At 43.7% G+C, this 20,000-nt stretch overlaps 1 protein-coding gene across 1 annotated transcript in view; it reads right to left on the bottom strand.

Moving 5' to 3' along the window:
• si:dkey-112m2.1 (transmembrane protein 132C) overlaps positions 1 to 20,000 on the bottom strand; it is a 399,699-nt gene that overhangs the window by 98,446 nt on the left and 281,253 nt on the right. The window contains exon 6 of the mRNA XM_063209808.1: positions 8,561 to 8,747. Within this exon, the coding sequence (XP_063065878.1) occupies positions 8,561 to 8,747 (187 nt within the window). The remainder of the gene's footprint in view (positions 1 to 8,560; positions 8,748 to 20,000) is intronic.

Raw genomic sequence — 20,000 nt, forward strand, 5'->3', positions numbered from 1 at the left:
AAGTGAGAGAAAGAGCAGGGTAGGAGGAGGGAGAACTACAGAAAGGGAGATATGGAAAGACAGAGAAAGAGTGAAAGGATATGGGAAACAGCGAGAGAGAGAGAGAGAGAGAGAGAGAGAGAGAGAGAGAGAGAGAGAGAGAGAGAGAGAGAGAGAGAGAGAGAGAGAGAGAGAGAGAGAGAAAGAAACACAGAGAGAGCAATCTAAATTGACACAAATTGGCAGCCATGGCCTGTAGATAAGGAGATGGACTTTAGACCACAGGGTTGCATGTTCGAATCCCACCCTTCCACCCTATTATTTGGGCAGTCATGGGTGAGCGGTTAGGGCGTCAGACTTGCATCCCAGAGGTTGCCGGCTCGACTCCCGACCCGCCAGGTTGGTGGGGGGAGTAATCAACCAGTGCTCTCCCCCATCCTCCTCCATGACTGAGGTACCCTGAGCATGGTACCGTCCCACCGCACTGCTCCCCATGGGACGCCACTGAGGGCTGCCCCCTTGCACGGGTGAGGCATAAAATACAATTTCGTTGTGTGCAGTGTGCAGTGTTCACTTGTGTGCTGTGGAGTGCTGTGTCACAATGACAATGGGAGCTGGAGTTTCCCAATGGGCTTTCACGCTTTCACTATTTCACTCTGTCGTTGAGGTGCCCTTGAGCATGGCACCTATCTGCACACTGTTCCAGGGACTATAACCAAAACCCTGTAATTAAGATAATTGTCAGTCACTTTGGATAAGAGTGTAAGCTAAGTGTAATGTAATGTATCATGTATGTAATGTAAGAGAGAGATAGAGAGGAGAAGAGAAAGGGGAAAGTGAGAGCTCAAGTGGGAAACAGGGAGAGCGAGAGGAACAGAGAGAACTGAAGTGAGTGCGAGAGAGGGAAAGGGAGAGCGATTGACCAACAGAGAGTGAAAGAGAGAGAGAGAGAGAGAGAGAGAGAGAGAGAGAGAGAGAGAGAGAGAGAGAGAGAGCGGGGGAGTGAAACAGAGAAAGACAGAGGGAAAGAGAGAGCTCTAAAAGAGCGCTACACAGAGAGAGTTAAAACGAGTGCAAAAGAAAGCCTGGAGGGCCAGCATCACCTAATGAGAGCCTTGAGACAGCACAGCCTACGTTTGCATTACAGAGGAAATGTGGCCATTTGGAAATACATACATATACATAAGCATACCTTATGCATGTACAACGATTTTTTTACTTCTCAGCTTAGCGCAGCACTATGGCTCTCTGTAATGTCACAGCAATGTTTTTATGATGTAGTTAAGCATTTTCAGCAAGTGAATAGGGTCGCCGCTGCAGTAAGAGGCTACAAAATCCAACTTGAACTGTGGCGTAAAAAGCACCGCAGCCATCCAAGACCCAGAGATCTTTGCACTGTAAAAAAGCTGGGTTTTTTTGTCAATGCTGGGTTATTTCTTCTGAACAAAAACCCAGAGCGCTAGAAAAGATCCCCTTCCCTCAGCAAGAGGAAATGTGTGTTCGCCGGGCGGGGTGTCTCGATTAGAAAGACTTGGCAAGAAAGGGCAACAGAGGAGAGAATGGTTTACAGTGTGTTGTGTCGGTGAACAAAAGTGTGTGGGCATAAAGCAAGGCATTACAGTGAGGTGTGCCAGTGCCAATTAATGGACAGTAATGACCAGTAGCTGCATGGCAGAGGCCCTGCTTTTACCCCGGTCCAGCCCTGTCTCGATCTCTCTGTGTCTCTTTGCAACCCTAAACCCCCTCATCCCTCCCTGGCCATCTCCTTACAATATTGCAGGACTGGACTGGTAATCTGGCAAAAAGCCCCCCCCCCCCCCCTCCCAATCTTAAATGAATGAATGAGTAATTGCATTTGACATACTCAGTTCTTATATAAACAATAAATAAGTTCCATATAAACTGCACCACATACATAGATAAAAACAGAGAGTCAGGATAGCACAATAAAGCTCAGGAGTTTAATTCCATTGTGGTCTTTTAGTGATAAATGGCAGCTTAGTCCACCCCTCCTCCACCCCTCCTCCCCTCCTCCCTCGTCTGCACCCCACCCTTACCCACCTCACCTCATCTCCATGGCAATGTTCCAAATGACCTCTCATTGCAACTTTCCTTGCTCATAATTCATAAACCGTATCTTCTGCAAACTACAAAACCCTCTTTCTCTCTCTTTTTTTCTCTCGCTCTGTCCCCGACCTGCCACCCCCGCTCCGAAGCCACTGATGTCTGCCCCAGCCAGCCCTGTCATAAATAACCATTATCTTATTACATTTAGATGTCCGCAGTCACTTACCAACTCTTCCCATTCGAAAAGAATTACACTTGGCCCAAACTCAATTACCTCCCTCAATTATGGTAAAGGACTATATACACTATTAGCCAAATCAGGCCTAATTAAAATGTGCCCGCGTTCTCCTCAGCGAAGCAGTTGTGAGTCGACTGCTGTTTAGCGGAGATGCTTCCATGTTTGATGGGGAGTTTACCCTCCGCATAAACTGTTACCTTGTTGTTCCTCTGCGATGTAGGCCTACAGTGCTCTATGTTAGAGACGAAATAATACACTGCCGGAGGGAGGATTGACAATGTCAGCAAGCCAACAAAGATATACAGAAGAAGCGTAACATCAAGCAATCTTCATTAAAAAAAAAAATCGCCTTTCAGTGTGAAATAAACAAGCAGCTTCAAAGCCATTGCAGATGTAGGCGAAATCAATAACGAATGATGAAGAGAGGAAAGAACAAAGCAAAGTGCTGTACAGTACATGCTATAGTCACAGACACCTCATGCCAGACACAAACACACAGCACACAGAAGATCAGATCATTACGGTAACACAAACGATGAGCGTGTCTTTTTTTCCAAAGGATTTTTAAGGCATCAGTTGGGGAGATTAAAGGCAGTTCTTGCATGTTTGGCATTGAGCTGTCTGGCATGATTTTCAGTGATCCCACCCAACATTATTTGCTGCTTCTATAACGTAGTTCACTTATTATTTATTACATACAGTGGGCTATATTGCCTTTGTGTGTGTAGTTCTTTCTGTCCTGAGCTCTAACGGTACAATGCTGCTTTTTATTTTTGTTCTTCTGTCATCTTGTCTTGGACCTTCCTTGGCCCTGCTATACAGGCCGGCCGATAGGAGGGGACACAGGGGTAAGGTGTACCGGGCCCAGGGAGATAGGGGGCCTAGAATTGGGTCCCCATCACATTGTATGTATTGGGTAGGCCCTTTCAGATTAGCTTGTCCTGGGCCAAGCAAAAGCTGTCAGTGGCCCTGCCCTGCTATATACAGTACTTCTGTTGGCCAGGAAACTGCTCAGCAACATATGAAGGTATTACTTACTTACTACATTTTTATATTGAATGAGACCACAGAACAATGCACATCTATAGCAATGCACAGTGTTAACATGTGCAAGCAAGATGCAGGTGTCATCATGTTTGTACTTTCAGTGTGTTTAAAGGAATTGGAGTGGACAAGTTCCATCGGCAGCACGATTAAAGCCACAATTCAAGACGTTTCTTCTCCCCTCTGTAGGAAGAGAGCATAAAATGCCCTAAAAAAGCATAGTTAAATAGCATGGAGTGGCACATGATTTTTTGCTGTGATTTACTTAAGCTTTAACCCTAATCCAGACTGGGGGGGGGGGGGGGCTAAAAGTGCCGCACCAACTTTGATGTTGTATAATTCCTTAGGCCCTAGGCCCAGGAATGCCAAAAAAGCCCAGTCTGAATAGGGTTAAAAGACATGTTTGACATTTTGAAGAAGTTTTTACTGTCTAGTCTCTTTTTTGAGTTTTTAACAGCAGTGATCAGTGTTTAGTCTGAAGAGCTTTAAAAATGTCATTGTTAAGGCTGGAATAACAACCATCAATTGCAACTGACAGCAAAAACACATGTTGCCAGTGCTCGACGACTTGTCAAAACGGCTTTCAGATTTTACCGTTCAAACAACACAACAGCGCAAAACTGCCTGTGGCTCAATGTAAATAAGGAGGACTAGGGATTCCAACTGCAACTGCAATCTTTCTTTTGTAAAGGTTAATTAGACCTGCAGTGCTAATGGAACACGTACAGAGTTGAACTCACTTGTTGAGTGGAAAAGTTACAGTGCATCGCCAGTGCTTTATAAACGCATGCAAGACTGCCATTTGTGCATAGTATTTAGAGCAAGCCTCAGTGAAATCCTGGAGGTAATGAACCTTGCACAAGGAGAACAGAGCATTTCATCATCACTGCTCCCCTTGGATTGCACCCTGCATGATCAGTATAGCACTGCACCACAGAGAGTGTAGAGAGAGAGAGGTTCCATTGGCCCATTGTTTCCTGGTTCTATTATGGCCCCCCTTAGGCAGACCTAGGCAGACCTAAGGACTGTTCTATTCATTGTAGGAGCATTAGGCAGCATTAGGCCCTTTAGGCAGACCGGAACCTGGTTGCATTAGGTGCCCATAGAAACCTATTATGTTGGCATATCTCTATATACTTAAAGAATCTCTGCTGCACCACATCCTGTCTACAAACAGCCGCCCCACTCGCTATTCCACCTATGCCTGCAGGTCACCTGGGGACGCTGTCGACCCAGCACAGCCCCATTCATTGTGAATGACTCTGTACTCACTCGACAGTGCCCCCTAGAGTGCAGTACCACCAGGAAAAGTCGCGAGTTTGCTCTCTTGTCATATCCAAAGAACCTCCCTGACCCTACATTGACTGCAGTTAGACTCGCTATTTCATCACTGTTCGCTTGTGTGTGTGTGTGTGTGTGTGTGTGTGTGTGTGTGTGTGTGTGTGTGTGTGTGTGTGTGTGTGTGTGTGTGAGTGTGTGTGTGCACGCGCTTGTGTGTGTTTACATTGGTCACATGATGATGATCCAATTTCACAACATTCATCCAGTCAGTCCAATCAATAAATCAATAAATCCAATAAAAAAATCAATGAAAAATACATCGAATTATGTATACAAAGGTATAACCGAAACAAACCTATGTGGTCCAGCAGTACAAAAATCCAGCCACATAAAAAGGCAAGTGCTTGCCTTCGATTAGACCGCAGTGTTTGATTAACTCCTACTGATGCACTGCAATTCAAGGACCGATTTCAAAAAAAAAAGAAAAAGAAATTGCAAGCCTTGCATATCTGACAAACCAAACTCTCATACATTCAGACCTCTCCAACTTTGGAAGGGTTCTGTTCACCCTGACTGTGTTGAGCTTGGCGCTATGTATCATAATTACTTCCCTACTTGCTCTGACAAATGATACCCTGGTGTTATGCAGCAGATAATAGAAGCGTTAGAGTTTTTTATATTCTTATTAAATTATAAGACACAAAGATAGAGAGAGATAACAGGCCATAATGTGACCAGAAACACTTCATTTTAGTGTATTGTAACATCTATTAGCACTAATACATGCAATGTTAATGCCTGTGTACTGCACACATAACTTGTAAGGCATGTACCAAGTAAAATAAAACACTTGTTAGGCATGTATTCGCCAATTTCATGTTCATGCACAATTTATTGGATTTATAATATAACCTTAGTAAGGACCTAACAAATGTTTGATTTTGCTTAGTAGGCTAAATGCCTTACAAGTTACTTATAAGCCTACAGGCATTAACATTGTATGTATTAGTGCTAATGGTAACACTTTATTTTAGGGATACATCTATTAGCACTAATACATACAATATTAATGCCTGTGTAAGTAACTTGTAAGGCATGTACTAAGCAAAATAAGACAGTTGTTAAGCATGTATTCACAAATGTCTTGTTTATGCCCAATTAGGGATTTATTACCAATATAACCTTAGTAAGGACCTAGTAGACCTAGATTTCTATTTATGAGTAAGCAGTAAGGGCCAGAATACAATGTGTATAAGCTCCTGGTACACTGTGTGAACAAACCCTGAACAGTGTGAAAACAGATGTGGAATAAGGGTCCCTATTCTAAAGTGATGCATTGCTCAGCCCAGATGGCTTAGGGCCCCCGCACTACCTAGGGCCCCCACACTACCAAGGGACCCCACTCTACCCCCCACCCCGGGAAGCAAAGTTTAAGAACACTGCTGAATCTGCATTAGTCTCATCAGGTACATTGACCTCACTTGTTCTACTCAAGATATCAGAGGGTAATTGGAAGCATTATATAGCAAGGATTGGACGTAAACTTCTCAATGACAGTGGGTGGTGAGATGTCATTTTTTCATACACCAATTAGTTTTACTTGTAAAAACCCTGCAATAAATGCAGAATATAACGATGAGTAATAGTTTGGAAGCGAAACTAAGCTATTCCTTTGTGATAAATACGTTAATGTTTGAGAAACTTAGCTCCAAGAAGTGCAGTGCATGATGGGTACGCCCTTAGTCAGAAATGCAATGCATGGCCAATGCAGCAATGATAATATTTCTGTTGTTACGTACATGGCAAATTGTTTGGATAGCATCTAAATTTCACGAGTGAGGGGAGGAGCTAAGAACATAGGCTCAGAGCTGGGTAGGTTGTCTGTTGGCCTAGATTGCGTACCCATCATGCACTGCACTTCTTGAAGCTAATATTCTCAAACATTAACTTAATTATCACAAAAGAATAGATTAGTTTTGCTTCAAAACTATTATTCTAATGTTCTGCATTTATTTTTGGGGTTTTTACAATTTAAACTAAGTGGTACATGAAAAAAATTACATCTCACCAACCCACCGCAATCGATGCATGGCCAATGCAGCAATGATAATATTTCTGTTGTTACATACATGGCAAATTGTTTGGATAGCATCTAAATTTCACGAGTGAGGGGAGGAGCTAAGAACATAGGCTCAGAGCTAGGTAGGTTGTCTGTTGGCCTAGATTGCGTACCCATCATGCACTGCACTTCTTGAAGCTAATATTCTCAAACATTAACTTAATTATCACAAAAGAATAGATTAGTTTTGCTTCAAAACTATTATTCTAATGTTCTGCATTTATTTTTGGGGTTTTTACAATTTAAACTAAGTGGTACATGAAAAAAATTACATCTCACCAACCCACCGCCATCGAGAAGTGTACGTTCAATCCTTGCAATATAAAGCCTCCTGTTACCTTTTAAAGTTGTGAATAAGAGGAAAGTAGATGACTCAGCTGCATAGTTAGTACTTATTTAATATATACTCTTACAGTTTGTCGATTGTGGGGGCTAGGTAGCGCGGCCCTGGGTGGTGTGGGGGCCCTAGGTAATGAGGGGGACTTTGGTAGTGCGGAGGCCCTGAGCTATCTGAGCTGACCAATGCATCACTTTAGATTAGGGACCCTTATTCCGCATCTGTTTTCACACTGTTCAGGGTTTGTTCACACAGTGTGTCGGGAGCTTATACACATTGAATTCTGCCACTTACTACTTACTAATAAATAGAAATATAGGCTTACTGGTCCTTACTAAGGTTATATTAGTAATAAATCCCTAATTGGGCATGAACAAGACATTTGTGAATACATGCTTAACAACTGTCTTATTTTGCCTAGTACATGCCTTACAAGTTACTTACACAGGCATTAATATTGTATGTATTAGGGCTAATAGATGTATCCCTAAAATAAAGTGTTACCGTGCTAATAGATGTAACACCAAAATAAAGTGTTACCAAGATGTTGTATGCATGTTGCCACATCAGGCTGCCACACAGACAGACATTTCTGCAATGACTGTAGTTTTGTTCATGACATTTCCAAGTCAGAAAAATCAAGAATTTCAAGACTAGCCTTCAACTAGAAATGTGCCAGAGAGCACATTCACCTCCGCCCTCTGGTGAAAAGAAACACACACGCACCACCAACAACATAGCTGAAAAGTCATTTTCACCTCCTTGTGGCAGCAAACAGCAACAGGAAACGAATTCACACACAAATCGGACGATCACATAACTTTGAAGGTAATCATGAACAAATTGCATCTGTATTGCACTGCACACACACACACACACACACACACACACACACACACACACACACACACACACACACACACACACACACACACACACACACACACACACACACACACACACACACACACACACACACACACACACACACACACACACACACGCACACGCACACACGCACACACGCACACACGCACATGCACACACACACACACACACACACACTCACGCAGCCCAATCTTACTATCTACACTGCACTGCATATCAGCCAGATTCAGGTCCTGAGTAGCCAGGCTGACACCGATTAGATTTTGACTCAAACTAAAAACGAAAAACCTATACTACAGTGCACCGTGTCACATGTGGAGGATCATGTTTATCTGCCTGCATACACAGTTTTTTTTAATTTATAAACACAATGTTGTGAGGAGGGCCGAGACACTGGCAGCCAACCATGTGACGTAATTTTTTGACTGACAACGGTTTCCAAAAATCAGAGGTTGAGCTGTGCGCAGCTAGAAAAAATGCAGTAATTTCTGATGGTTCGAGGAAATATCGTGAAAGATGTCTCATGATCAAAATATCAAAATTTCACACCTTGAAAAAGACTCCTGCATGAGTAAAAACGCGAAATGTCTCGTAATGTTTGCCTCACCATAGCCAGTGGCACTATGCCCCTTAGGTCCTGTGGGGCCAGGCGGATGAGGGTCTGGATCTCATTGGAGAGCGTACGGGACATGGGGTACTCCACCTGCCAGGTGACAGCTCGGCTGCTCAGAGGGTCCAGCAGGCCGTTCACCTCCAGGTCCACCTGGAGAACTTTCTGGAAGGCGGCCTCCAACCTGAAACATAATGAGGGAGACATAAGGGGGGGATGCAAAGGGTTAAACGGCTTCCAATACAATACATATGACAGTGACTGAGGGGGGATGCGAAGGGTTAAATGGCTTGCCACCTAAAACATATGAGAGTGACATGGGTGAATAGGAAGGGTTACATTGGTTCCAACTTAAACATATGGCAGAGATTGAAGGAGAGGAATACATAGGGTTAAACGGCTTCCAATCTATAATGGATCAGAGCCATCTATATAACGAGTTAGTCCGTTGCCATAGGATCTATCTGTCGTCCCGCAAACAGAAATGGCGATGAAATTGATTATTTATGGTCAAACTTGCGGTCCCATTGGGTGTTGCACAGACTTCACAAGATTCCAGATGTAGCGTTTGTTAGAGTATCATTGGGAACTATGAGAAGAATTTTTTTGCGTTTTTGCGCATTTCAGAGCACGCAATTTTCAACGGACTGTGAAATCATTTGACCTAAAATGGTAACTTGTGCACATATATTCACCATACAGCACAGGCTTACATACATTAGTCAAAGTCAGATCTCTCTCTCTCTCTCTCACAGGCACGCAGGCAAACACGCACGCACGCACTTGTGAGAGCAGAGCAATGTACTTTTTAGATGTGTTTCTCGATGCAGACATACGTAGCCCAAAATTGTGCGTGTAAATTGCCCCCGAGTTGATTTGTATTCGGTCAGGAACAGCCCCATTTCACATTCCAAGTACTAGCAGTGGGTGTGTTGAGGGTGCTACTCATGGTTGTGCTCGTGAGCGATTGTAAGCAAACATTTATTAACAAATTCAGGATATACCTCCTGTTGGTTTTCAAGCTGCCTGTTGTGTAAGGTTGTCAAAAAACAAATCCAGTGTTTATACAAAGACAAGGGTCTGGAAAACACTCCAGGGACCACTTAGTGTTGTAACTACGCATTAACAGGGGGAGCAGGAGATTTCTGCTTAGCAGGGAGCAAAGTAAATCTGGACCATTCAATCATAATGTGTCGAACAACATCACATCTTGTAAAGGAAAGAAGAATAATGTCTGCAAGTATTGTCTGCAAGAATAATGTCTGTGGTGCAAGTAAAGTTTCCCCACGGGGACAAATAAATCTACTAATGGCAGAACAACCACCAATATGGAGAGGCTATTTCTGCTTGACATATTGCATTATTAATAAAATTCACATTCTCAACAAATTAGTCTATTTTTGCCAACAAAAGTCAAGATGCTTCCTTACATCCCGCACAAGCTGCATTGTTTGTTCTCATTTATAAAAGACTTAAGTATCAGGGCTACTGATATGACAGGACCAATACACATTAGCTGGCACTGACACTTAAAAGGGAGCAGCACTAACCCTGGGCAAGGCGAGACTAGGCATTGGTTGGACCAGGGCTGGACTGGTCATCTGGCATACAGGGCATTTTCCTAGCGGGCCGACAGTCCTCAGGGGCCGATACCGTTGTTGTTGTTGCTTTCATGGGGATTGGCCCAAAATTTAGAGGGGGAGGGGGGGTCGGGCATTGGTCCATCCTCAATATAGATAGTGGATTAAGACAGACGAGATATGAAAGTGGCCTGTGAATGTGTTTAGGGGCCTGTCTATGCCAAGAAAATGCCTGGGTCGTTTTATTTTCAATCCCGGTCCATCCCTGGGTTAGACCCAGAGGCCCCAGTGAGGCCAAATGCAATGTTCTGATGGAACGGTCCTCCATCATGGAGAAAAGCTGTTTTGGGCTTCCACATCTTTGTTGTGTGGGCGGGCGGGCCGGGTCTCACGGGACTCATATGATCCAGAGTCGCCTTTGGCCTTCCAGCCCAGCAGTATTTCACACAGAGCTGGACTGGGATGAAAAATCAGGTCAGGCATTTTCAGCCAAGACCGGTCAGACCGTCAGGCATTACAGTAAGAGAAACAATGGAGCCTGTGGCAACATGTTTAGTTATCTATTATAAATTATGTTGACCACGTGAGCCAAAATGAATATTTAAATATGACTCGGATCGGAGAGGATTGCTGTAGCCGCATGAAGAATGATACCAGTACATTGAGGGGGAAGGCCGAGCCAAAATCATCAACAGTCCACTAGGCAAATGCCCTGTATGCCATATGGGCAGTCCAGCACTATTTCACAGCTATATACCCCCCAGAGTGAGCTGGGCTGGGCTGGGGCAGAAAACCCACTAACAGATGGCTTTTCAAAATAATCTCTTCATAAGAAATACTGCACTGTAAGAGCCATAGTGCAGGTTCTACAAACACACTGCACTGTACTGTGCCGAGACAATCAAAATCAAAGCCTATAATGGTATTTCTGTCAGAACCATTTCAGTCAAGAAACACAAGAGAAGAATATAAATGCAATTTCTTTTATTGAAATTATGAATTACATTTGGCGGTATAGCTCTGTTCGGAGGAACCCCCCTATTTCCATGAGCAGCATGGAAAAGCATTTAGTCAGGGGGCAGCAGCAGTTTAGGGAATTCTCACCCCAGCAGGACAGGGCGAGAGATAACCCCCCATGAACAGAGCCAAGCGACGTGACAAGAGAACATGTCACATCATACACGACAAGGTGGAGCAGGGGAGGTGGTGGGTAGCAAAAACCGAGCAGCATACAGTTGAGAGGAAGTGGATAGAATTTAAAAGGCGTGCCGAAGCCGTGTGGCCAATCGCTAGGGAAGAAAGATTATCAGCTGAGAGAATGCACCTGGATCAATTAGGAATTAATTAGATGAAGGGGAGGGCAGCAAGCTTCTTGACTACCATGGCCTGGCCAGAACTGACGTTAGTACTTTAATAAACTTACACATGAGGCAAAGTGAAAGCGAAAGTGAAAGCCCAACTGGGAAACTCCAACTTCCATTGTCATTGTGACACAGCACTCCACAGCACACAAGTGCACACTGCACACAACGGAATTGCATTTATGCCTCACCTTACTGCTTACCCATGACTGCCTATGGTATACCAGGGCAATCACATGAATACCAACATTGACAGGCAAAATAGTATAAACATACAATGTTTTTTTTCTTCTTTTCATTCTACTGTACACATCAATGACTTGGCAGACTAAATAAACAGTTGCCACAGTAACAAACAGCACTGTTATCTGATGAACCCATGGAAAAGAGGCTATGTATGCTAAATACTGTAACCTACATATGGAAGTGATTTCAGTGCTGCATTTATGCATAACAATTACCATAATGCATAGAAGCTATGGAGGTTATAAGTGGGATTATGATCTCAGTGTTACTGGGTTTCAGATGTCAGTGAACTTCGAGATGAATCAATGCACCTTGAGATAATAGGCCAATATTAAGAAGGTAGAGTGGTACTGGCTAAAATAGGTTGCCATATATAAGACTACTACTGTTTTCATTCCAGATACACAGTCCCAACTGTAGGACTATACTGTATATATTCATAGTTTATATATTGACATTTTTCCTATAGTTAGATTTTCCCTCAAGAATGCTGGATTGCTAAAGTATTAGGCCAGCGGTTCCCAACATTTTTCTAATGGAACCCGTGTTTTTACCATGGTTAACTTCGGCACGTTACACAAAAGTCATAACTGCTCTCCTCCTTGCAATAACAGAATAAGTAATTTGTTTATCTATTTACAAAGAAGTGTAATGTGGACCATGAATTGTGTTGCTTTGTTTCACATAGGACTCAAATACTTTCTCAGATATTCAACATGTTAATTAGAATAAAATTATTGAATCCACTTAAAATCAGGAGGGCTTCGTGAACCCCCATGGATGCTTAGCAACCACCCTCTTGGGGGAAACCGGCCCCCAGGTTGGGAACCACTGAGAAGCACTGGTGCCAACTAGTTAAGCCATCAGACATGTCGGCTCTGGGGGAATTTCCGGAACTGTTGTGTAAAATCCACCACAACAATGTGAGATTAAGAGCTCTCTAGTCGAAACAGCAAACAATATTCAATTGATTTATTAATTTGTTCATTACGGTAAATACATAACAACAATTAACACAGCCTTGCCAAGGATTAAAACCACTACACTAATTCTGACTTGGAATTGTGATGGATTTTTCTTTCTTCTGCTCAGTCAAACAGTCCAACATTGCATTCTGCCAAGACTCAGAGCTCTCGTCATCTGCGTGCAGACTGAGCCCCAAAGCCCAAAGCTCAAAGGTGAGCTGGCGAGCTGGCGAGCTGGCGAGCTCTGTGTCAGCATGCTGTGCCTTCTGTCCCACTGCTGTGGAGACTAGACTCGCCTGAGCAACGAAGGCAGTCAGCCAGACACGAGAGGAGAGGAGAGGAGAGGAGAGGAGAGGAGAGGAGAAAGGTGAAAAGAGGAGAGGAGAGGAGAGGAGAGGAGAGGAGAGGTGAGGAAATTAGAGGAGAGGAGAGGAAATGAAAGGAGAGGAGAGGAAATGAGAGATGAGGAGATGAGATGAGAGGAGAGGAGAGGAGAGGAGAGAGGAGAGGAGAGGAGAGGAGAGGAGAGGAGAGGAGAGGAGAGGAGAGGAGAGGGTAGGAGAGGAGAGGAGAGGGGAGGAGAGGAGAGGAGAGGAGAGGAGAGGAGAGGAGAGGAGAGGAGAGGAGAGGAGAGGAGAGGAGAGGAAAGGAGAGAGGGGAGGAGAGGAGAGAGGGGAGAGGAGATTAGAAGAGGGGAGATGAGAGAGGGGAGGAGAGGAGAGAAGAGAGGAGAAGAGAGGAGAGGAGAGGAGAGGAGAGGAGAGTGGAGGGGAGGAGAGGAGAGGAGAGGAGAGGAGAGGAGAGGAGAAAAGAGGAGAGGAGAGGGTAAAAGAGGAGAGGAGAGGAGAGGAGAGGAGAGGAGAGGAGAGGAGAAAAGAAGAGAGGAGAAAAGAGGAGAAAAGAGGAGAAAAGAGGAGAGGAGAGGAGAGGGTAAAAGAGGAGAGAAGAGAGAGGAGAGGAGAGGAGAGGAGAGATGGTCCAGTGGAGCTTGGCATTGTGGGGGAATGTTGTAGTGCATGGTCCTACTCTCATTATTCTACTCCACTGACGCAAGCAAACACACACAGACACACAGACACAGACACAGACACAGACACAGACACAGACAGACACAGACACAGACACACACACAGACAGACACACACACACACACACACACACACACACACACACACACACACACACACACACACACACACACACACACACACACACACACACACACACCTCCCATCCCAACCCAGCTCATCCAGTGGCAACACAGAGCTGAGAAGAGAGGAGGAGATGAAGAAGAGGACAAAGACACGGAGGAAGAGAAAAAAAAAACAACGAAATGGAAAAAGCAATTTAGCTTTCATCCGGCGCCATGGCTAGTAGTGCTCCTCGGAAGAGATTTCCAAGCCGGAGCATAACATTTTCTCCGCTGATTGTGATGCAAACAGAGCAGAAACAAACAATGAATAATACAAGACTCATTCGATTTGCTGAACCTTTGTTTTGAAAACACTATTATGTGCATGTCTGGGTGCATGTGTGTGTACGTATGTGCATGCCTGTATAAGTGTGTGTGTGTGCTTGTGTGCATGTGTGTGCTCTTTTCTGTGTGTGTGTGTGTGTGTGTGTGTGTGTGTGTGTGTGTGTGTGTGTGTGTGTGTGTGTGTGTGTGTGTGTGTGTGTGTGTGTGTGTGTGTGTGTGTGTGTGTGTGTGTGTGTGTGTGTGTGTGTGTGTGTGTGTGTGTGTGTGTGTGTACCTGCCTGCCTGCCTGCCAATGTGTCTAGTGTCTGTCTTTTTCATACTTCCATAGTTCTTTGTTTACAACAAAACAAAACAAGTAACGAGTCCTTGTGTATCACAACAGAAATCTTTATACACGAGTAGCAAACCCAGTGGTATATTTTGATGCAACTTTTAACTGCTTAAAAATATATTTTTATAGGAGAAACAAAAAGAAACTATTTGTAGGAAATTGAAAAAGAAAAAACAAATACTTCAACAGCTGGTTTGAAATAGACACATAAGTCAGAGTGATGCTGCTGCACAAACACAACACAAGCAGATGTTTTCATCTCAAGGTCATTCACAGCCGTGTGATGCATCTCTGAACATCTTACATCTTCATAAAGTTAAAAAGCACTTTAAGAAGATGTTCAGAATCATAGGTCTGCAAGTATACTACGGGGGAAGCAGCATTTTTCTGTAACCAATGCTCAGGAAAATATTCAGCATTTATTTATTTTTATTCCATAAACAAAAAAATATTTGAAAGATCTTTGGGACTTTAAAGCGTATGCAGTACAGCTTGTTTTTCTTCGAAGGCATATTCTGCTTGTTTTAAAGTTTGAAAGGCAGAAAGGAGAGGGGTGACATGATATGAAAATACTGAGTTCTGGATATGTCTTTTTTTCTGTTTACTTTGGAATTTTTTCCTTTCATTTTTAACCTAGGATTCAACTCCCACTTTTCTGTGTCGCGTTCATAGCCCATCAATGTCCCATCTAGCTGCCAGGATAACTTAAACTGCTATGTTCAGTATGGAAATGACTTCAATTGTCACAGCAGTTGAAGTCATCCTATCATGATGGATAAGGTTCAAGAATTCAAGATTTTTTTTATTCATCCCAAGGGAAATTTGTTTTGGACATACAAAACAAGTAGAAAGTACAGTAGAAAACCATGGTCATGGCTAGGCAGCAATGCCCTTATCAGAAAATAAACGGCCTCCGTCCAAGCCTAATTGCCTACTCCTAAGGTATGAAATTTGAAAGGATAGCCCAATCAAACCCTCTATGATTGGACTTCTAAAAATAAATTCTTTTGATTAAGTGAAAGTGAAAGGGAGAACCCAACTGGGAAACTCCAACTCCCATTGTCATTGTGGCACAGCACTCCACAGTACACAAGTGAACACTGCACACTGCACACAATGAAATTGCATTTATGCCTCACCTGTGAAAGGGGGCAGCCCCCAATGGTGCCGCATGGGAGCAGTGCGGTAGGACGGTACCATGCTCAGGGTACCTCAGTCATGGAGGAGGATGGGGGAGAGCACTGCTTAATTACTCCCCCCACCAACCTGGCGGGTCGGGAGTCGAACCAGCAACCTTTGGGCTACAAGTCTGACGCCCTAACCGCTAACCTATGACTGCCCCATTCATACAGTAAGATGATTAAGATTCATACATAAAAATCCTCACAGATAACACTAGTCATTTCGCCATAATAGTATAGTCTATCAATCAATTCCATAATAGTATGCCTATCAATCAATACAATGTATTTCTTTACTTTGCCATATACACACGTATGCTACTTACTCCCATGGCTCAATTTCATGAGATTATGCTCCTTTTTAGATAAAAATACATTTCCCAATATAATTAACCTGCTTTGTCGCACAAACAGACTCCTGACAACAGGCTATGCCCAGTTTACAAAGGGCCAGATGGAATATAGTCATCTCGAAACCGTCATGGCTAATGCTATGGGTAATCGCCAGAGCACAACAACAAGTTGTTTTCGGCAGTGAATGTGGTAGTTGCACAGCTCTAATAAGCCATTTTGTGCTTATCTTATCTTACAGTGATTGAAGACTGTGAAGAGCGGACAATTCACGCTGGCCATAATGAAGAGCAAATAGGCAAGGAAATTGAATAACAACGGAATGGCAGCAATTATTTGGTCTTAAGTCTAGAGCTTTAAGATGTGTGTGTGTGTGTGTGTGTGTGTGTGTGTGTGTGTGTGTGTGTGTGTGTGTGTGTGTGTGTGTGTGTGTGTGTGTGTGTGTGTGTGTGTGTGTGTGTGTGTCTGTGTCTGTGTCTGTGTCTGTGTCTGTGTCTGTGTCTGTGTGTGTGTGTTGTGGCAGAGGCTATATTATGCAGCATCCTGGAAGTTGTCTGGAGTGTGTGGTCACTGTGAGATGGACTACCTTGTCAACAAAAGATAGCCCTTACATGTTGCTATGGCGACACAACGCACAGCCAGTGAGACACACAGTACTAGGCCTACTAGGAAAACAACAACAACAACAACCCTTTGATTCTTTTTTTTGCTATTCCCAAGTCTGGAATAACACATGTAATCTGACTTATTATATTATCATATTAAATACCATATATTTTTGGGCAATTTTGCCTTTATTACAATAGGACAGTGAAGATTGGGAAAACAAATGGGTACGAGATGGGAGAGATGGGTTTGGCCTTGGATATGATCCAGACCTGTGATGTACAGAACCAAGATAACCTTAAAGGGACACTGTGTGAGATGTTTAGTTGTTTATTTCCAGAATGCATTCTGCCCATTCACTAATGTTACCTTTTTCATGAATACTTACCACCACCATCAAATTCTAAGTAGGCCTATTCATTTTGATTGGAAAAATTGCGCTTTTCATACATGAAAAGGGATCTTCTCCATAGTCCGCCATTTTGAATTTCCAAAAATAGTCATTTTTAGCTGCAAAAATTACTCTACTTGGACCATACTAGAAAATATTTGTCTATTACTTAGTAAACTTTAATGTAAATATCAAATTTGGCGATAGCCAACCCAGTTTCAATGAGCAGCATAGTTGCAGTAGCTTTTTTGACCATTTCCTGCACAGTGTCCCTTTGAGGTAGTACATCATCTAATAGATCCTGGAGTTACGTAAATGACACCACAACTTTCTTAACATATAGGCCTACTCCAAATATTATATCGCTGTTGTATCGCTGTTTGCTGTTGTCTAATGATGTTGCATAACCTTTTGGATGTTATTGGGCCTAAATCAAGTTTTTTTTTTTTAAATGTAAACAAATGTCTGCACCCATTACAATGACCAGAATCTCAGAAAAGGCTGAAGGAAAAAAAAGAAATTCTCAGGTACTGACAAGTCCACGGTAGTGTGCGCATTACAACTGCATGTAGAAATTGGCAGAAGTTATCCTTTAAGTCCAAATCCAATACAGTAAACAAGGATGGACGATGGAGGATGTGTCCTCATAAAAATCTCATACAAGTCTTACCACATGTGACATTCAAGTCTCACATATATGTGGCATTTACAGTATCCATCCAAAGGTCATACTGTACCTGTAGTGAAAGTGAAAGTCCAACTGGGCAACTCCAACTCCCATTGTGATTGAAGCACTCCATTGCACACAAGTGCACACTGCACACAAGGAAATTGCATTTATGCCTCACACGTGCAAGGAGGCAGAATGGCGTGCCAAGGGAGCAGTGCCGCATGGCAGTACCGTGCTCAGGGTATCTCAGTCGTGGAGAAGGATGCGGGAGAGCAGCACTGGTTAATTACTTCCCCCACCAACCTGATGGGTCGGGAGTCGAACCAGCAACCTTTGTGCTGCAAGTTTGACGCCTGCTAACCGCTTAACCATGACTTCCCTATAGTAAGTTGATGATCAGCAGACAAACTCTGCACCAAGCCAAAGAATCCCCAAAGAACCCTACGATCCATAATCTTCTGCTCAATTCACATTTACGTACATCCACGTGTCACACCTGCGTAGGGTCTAGGAAACATTTTTTTGTTCTTAGCGCTAAAAAGGCATTTGGTGGACACCAGCCCTGAAATCAGATGCACCACTCAACTGCAACAGGGCTTTCCTCTCCCACCTCTGTAGGGTTACACAAATGAGGGAAGAGAAACGGATCATCGTTACCTAATTACATCAAAGTTATGCAATTCTCCCTCTGATGAGGTTTTAATTAACTTGAATTGGGTAGAGACATTACAAAGGGAGAGGGCTGAACAACATAGCACATAACTACATGGATAATTTAATAGCCAACCCTCCTCCCCTCCTCCAGCTCCCCTCCTCTCCTCCCCTCATGGCTGGACTGGCCATCTGGCATACCGGGCATTTCCCGGTGGGCCCCGCACCCCGTGGGCCCCTATTTTCAGAAATGTTAAAGGAAAAAAAAAGGAAAACATTTTTTTTTTACATTTCTGAAAATAGTGGCCAACGAGGGTGCGGGGCCCACCGGTGAATCAGTTCTGCACTTCTAATTATGGGGGGGCCCTTATAAGCAAAAAAGTGCCCGGGCCCTATTTCTCCCACAGCCCAGCCCTGCCTCCCCTCCTCTCTGCACTTAGTTAGGCTTAGAAAGCCTATCATGTCAGGAAAGACCAAAGCCGTTCTACTTCCCAGGGAAGCAAAAGATGATGAAGAAAAGAGAGTGCCTTTAAAAAAAAAACGTGAGCAGACAGAAGTAATGAGATTTACTGAATACTTGATCTATTGCACTGCTGGAGCCGTGTGCGTGGTGCGTCTTGCTTGCTTGCTTTTGATAGGAAGAGGGGGAAGTTCACTGGTTAAATTAGTTAACATCTGTTACGCTCCCACCATGAATAATGAAGACTAAACTACGCTGGTGCTGCGGGAATAAGTTCACACATCTTTTTTGGAGAGAAACACGCCTTGCTAAGCTAAACCCAGGGCCGCTGACAGCTTTGGCTGGGCCCAGGACAAACATCTGAAAGGGCCCCAAACCCAATCAATAGAATGTACTGACGATCCAATTATGCACTCCCTCTCTCCCTGGGCCCGGGACAAGGGACCCCTTTGTACCCCCTTGTCGGCTTCCCTGGCTACACCAACCATCATCAGCTCTCTGAATGAAATCTCAACATGGGCTGCTGATAGGATAGCTTTAGCTGGGCCCGGGACAAAGACATCTGAAAGGGTCCCGGATCAATAAACACTACTATATAATAAGGACCCGATTCTGGATCCCCCTCTCCCTGGGCCCAAGGCAACTGACCCCTTTGTCCCCCGTGTCAGCTTCCCTGATCCCATACACTCTTGCGGCATCCGAATCTAATAAGCCATCTTTCATCCTACTTCAAATAAAATGCACTTTCTTTCTTTCTTTCTCCCTAAATAATTGTGTGGAATTTCGTTTGTAATCCCCTCTGTGCATCTGTGTTTGGGCTGTGTAGAGCGCAGCTGATAGGTCGGCCTATAGGCCTAGTGGTTTGGGTTTCAACAATATTATGGATTAGGGACATGATGTGATTTGTTTAATGCACCTCCAAAACCAGTGTATAAAAGTATATATGATGGCATGGAGGAATTGGCTGTGATTTAATTAGCAATAGCTACAATCTTACCCAGGGGCACATATTTCGGTCAGGGAGGACGAAGGGAGAATGCATGACCTGACCGCTCATGCGGTTTTAGACGACAGTACCAGGGTGTGCCCAGTAGAGGGGGTTGTTTTGCAGTCACCTAGTTCTGTCATTATTACGTATTATGGCATGGGGATCATCAAAAGGACACG

This window comes from Engraulis encrasicolus, chromosome 11 (assembly GCF_034702125.1).
Source record: "Engraulis encrasicolus isolate BLACKSEA-1 chromosome 11, IST_EnEncr_1.0, whole genome shotgun sequence".
NCBI lineage: Eukaryota > Metazoa > Chordata > Actinopteri > Clupeiformes > Engraulidae > Engraulis > Engraulis encrasicolus.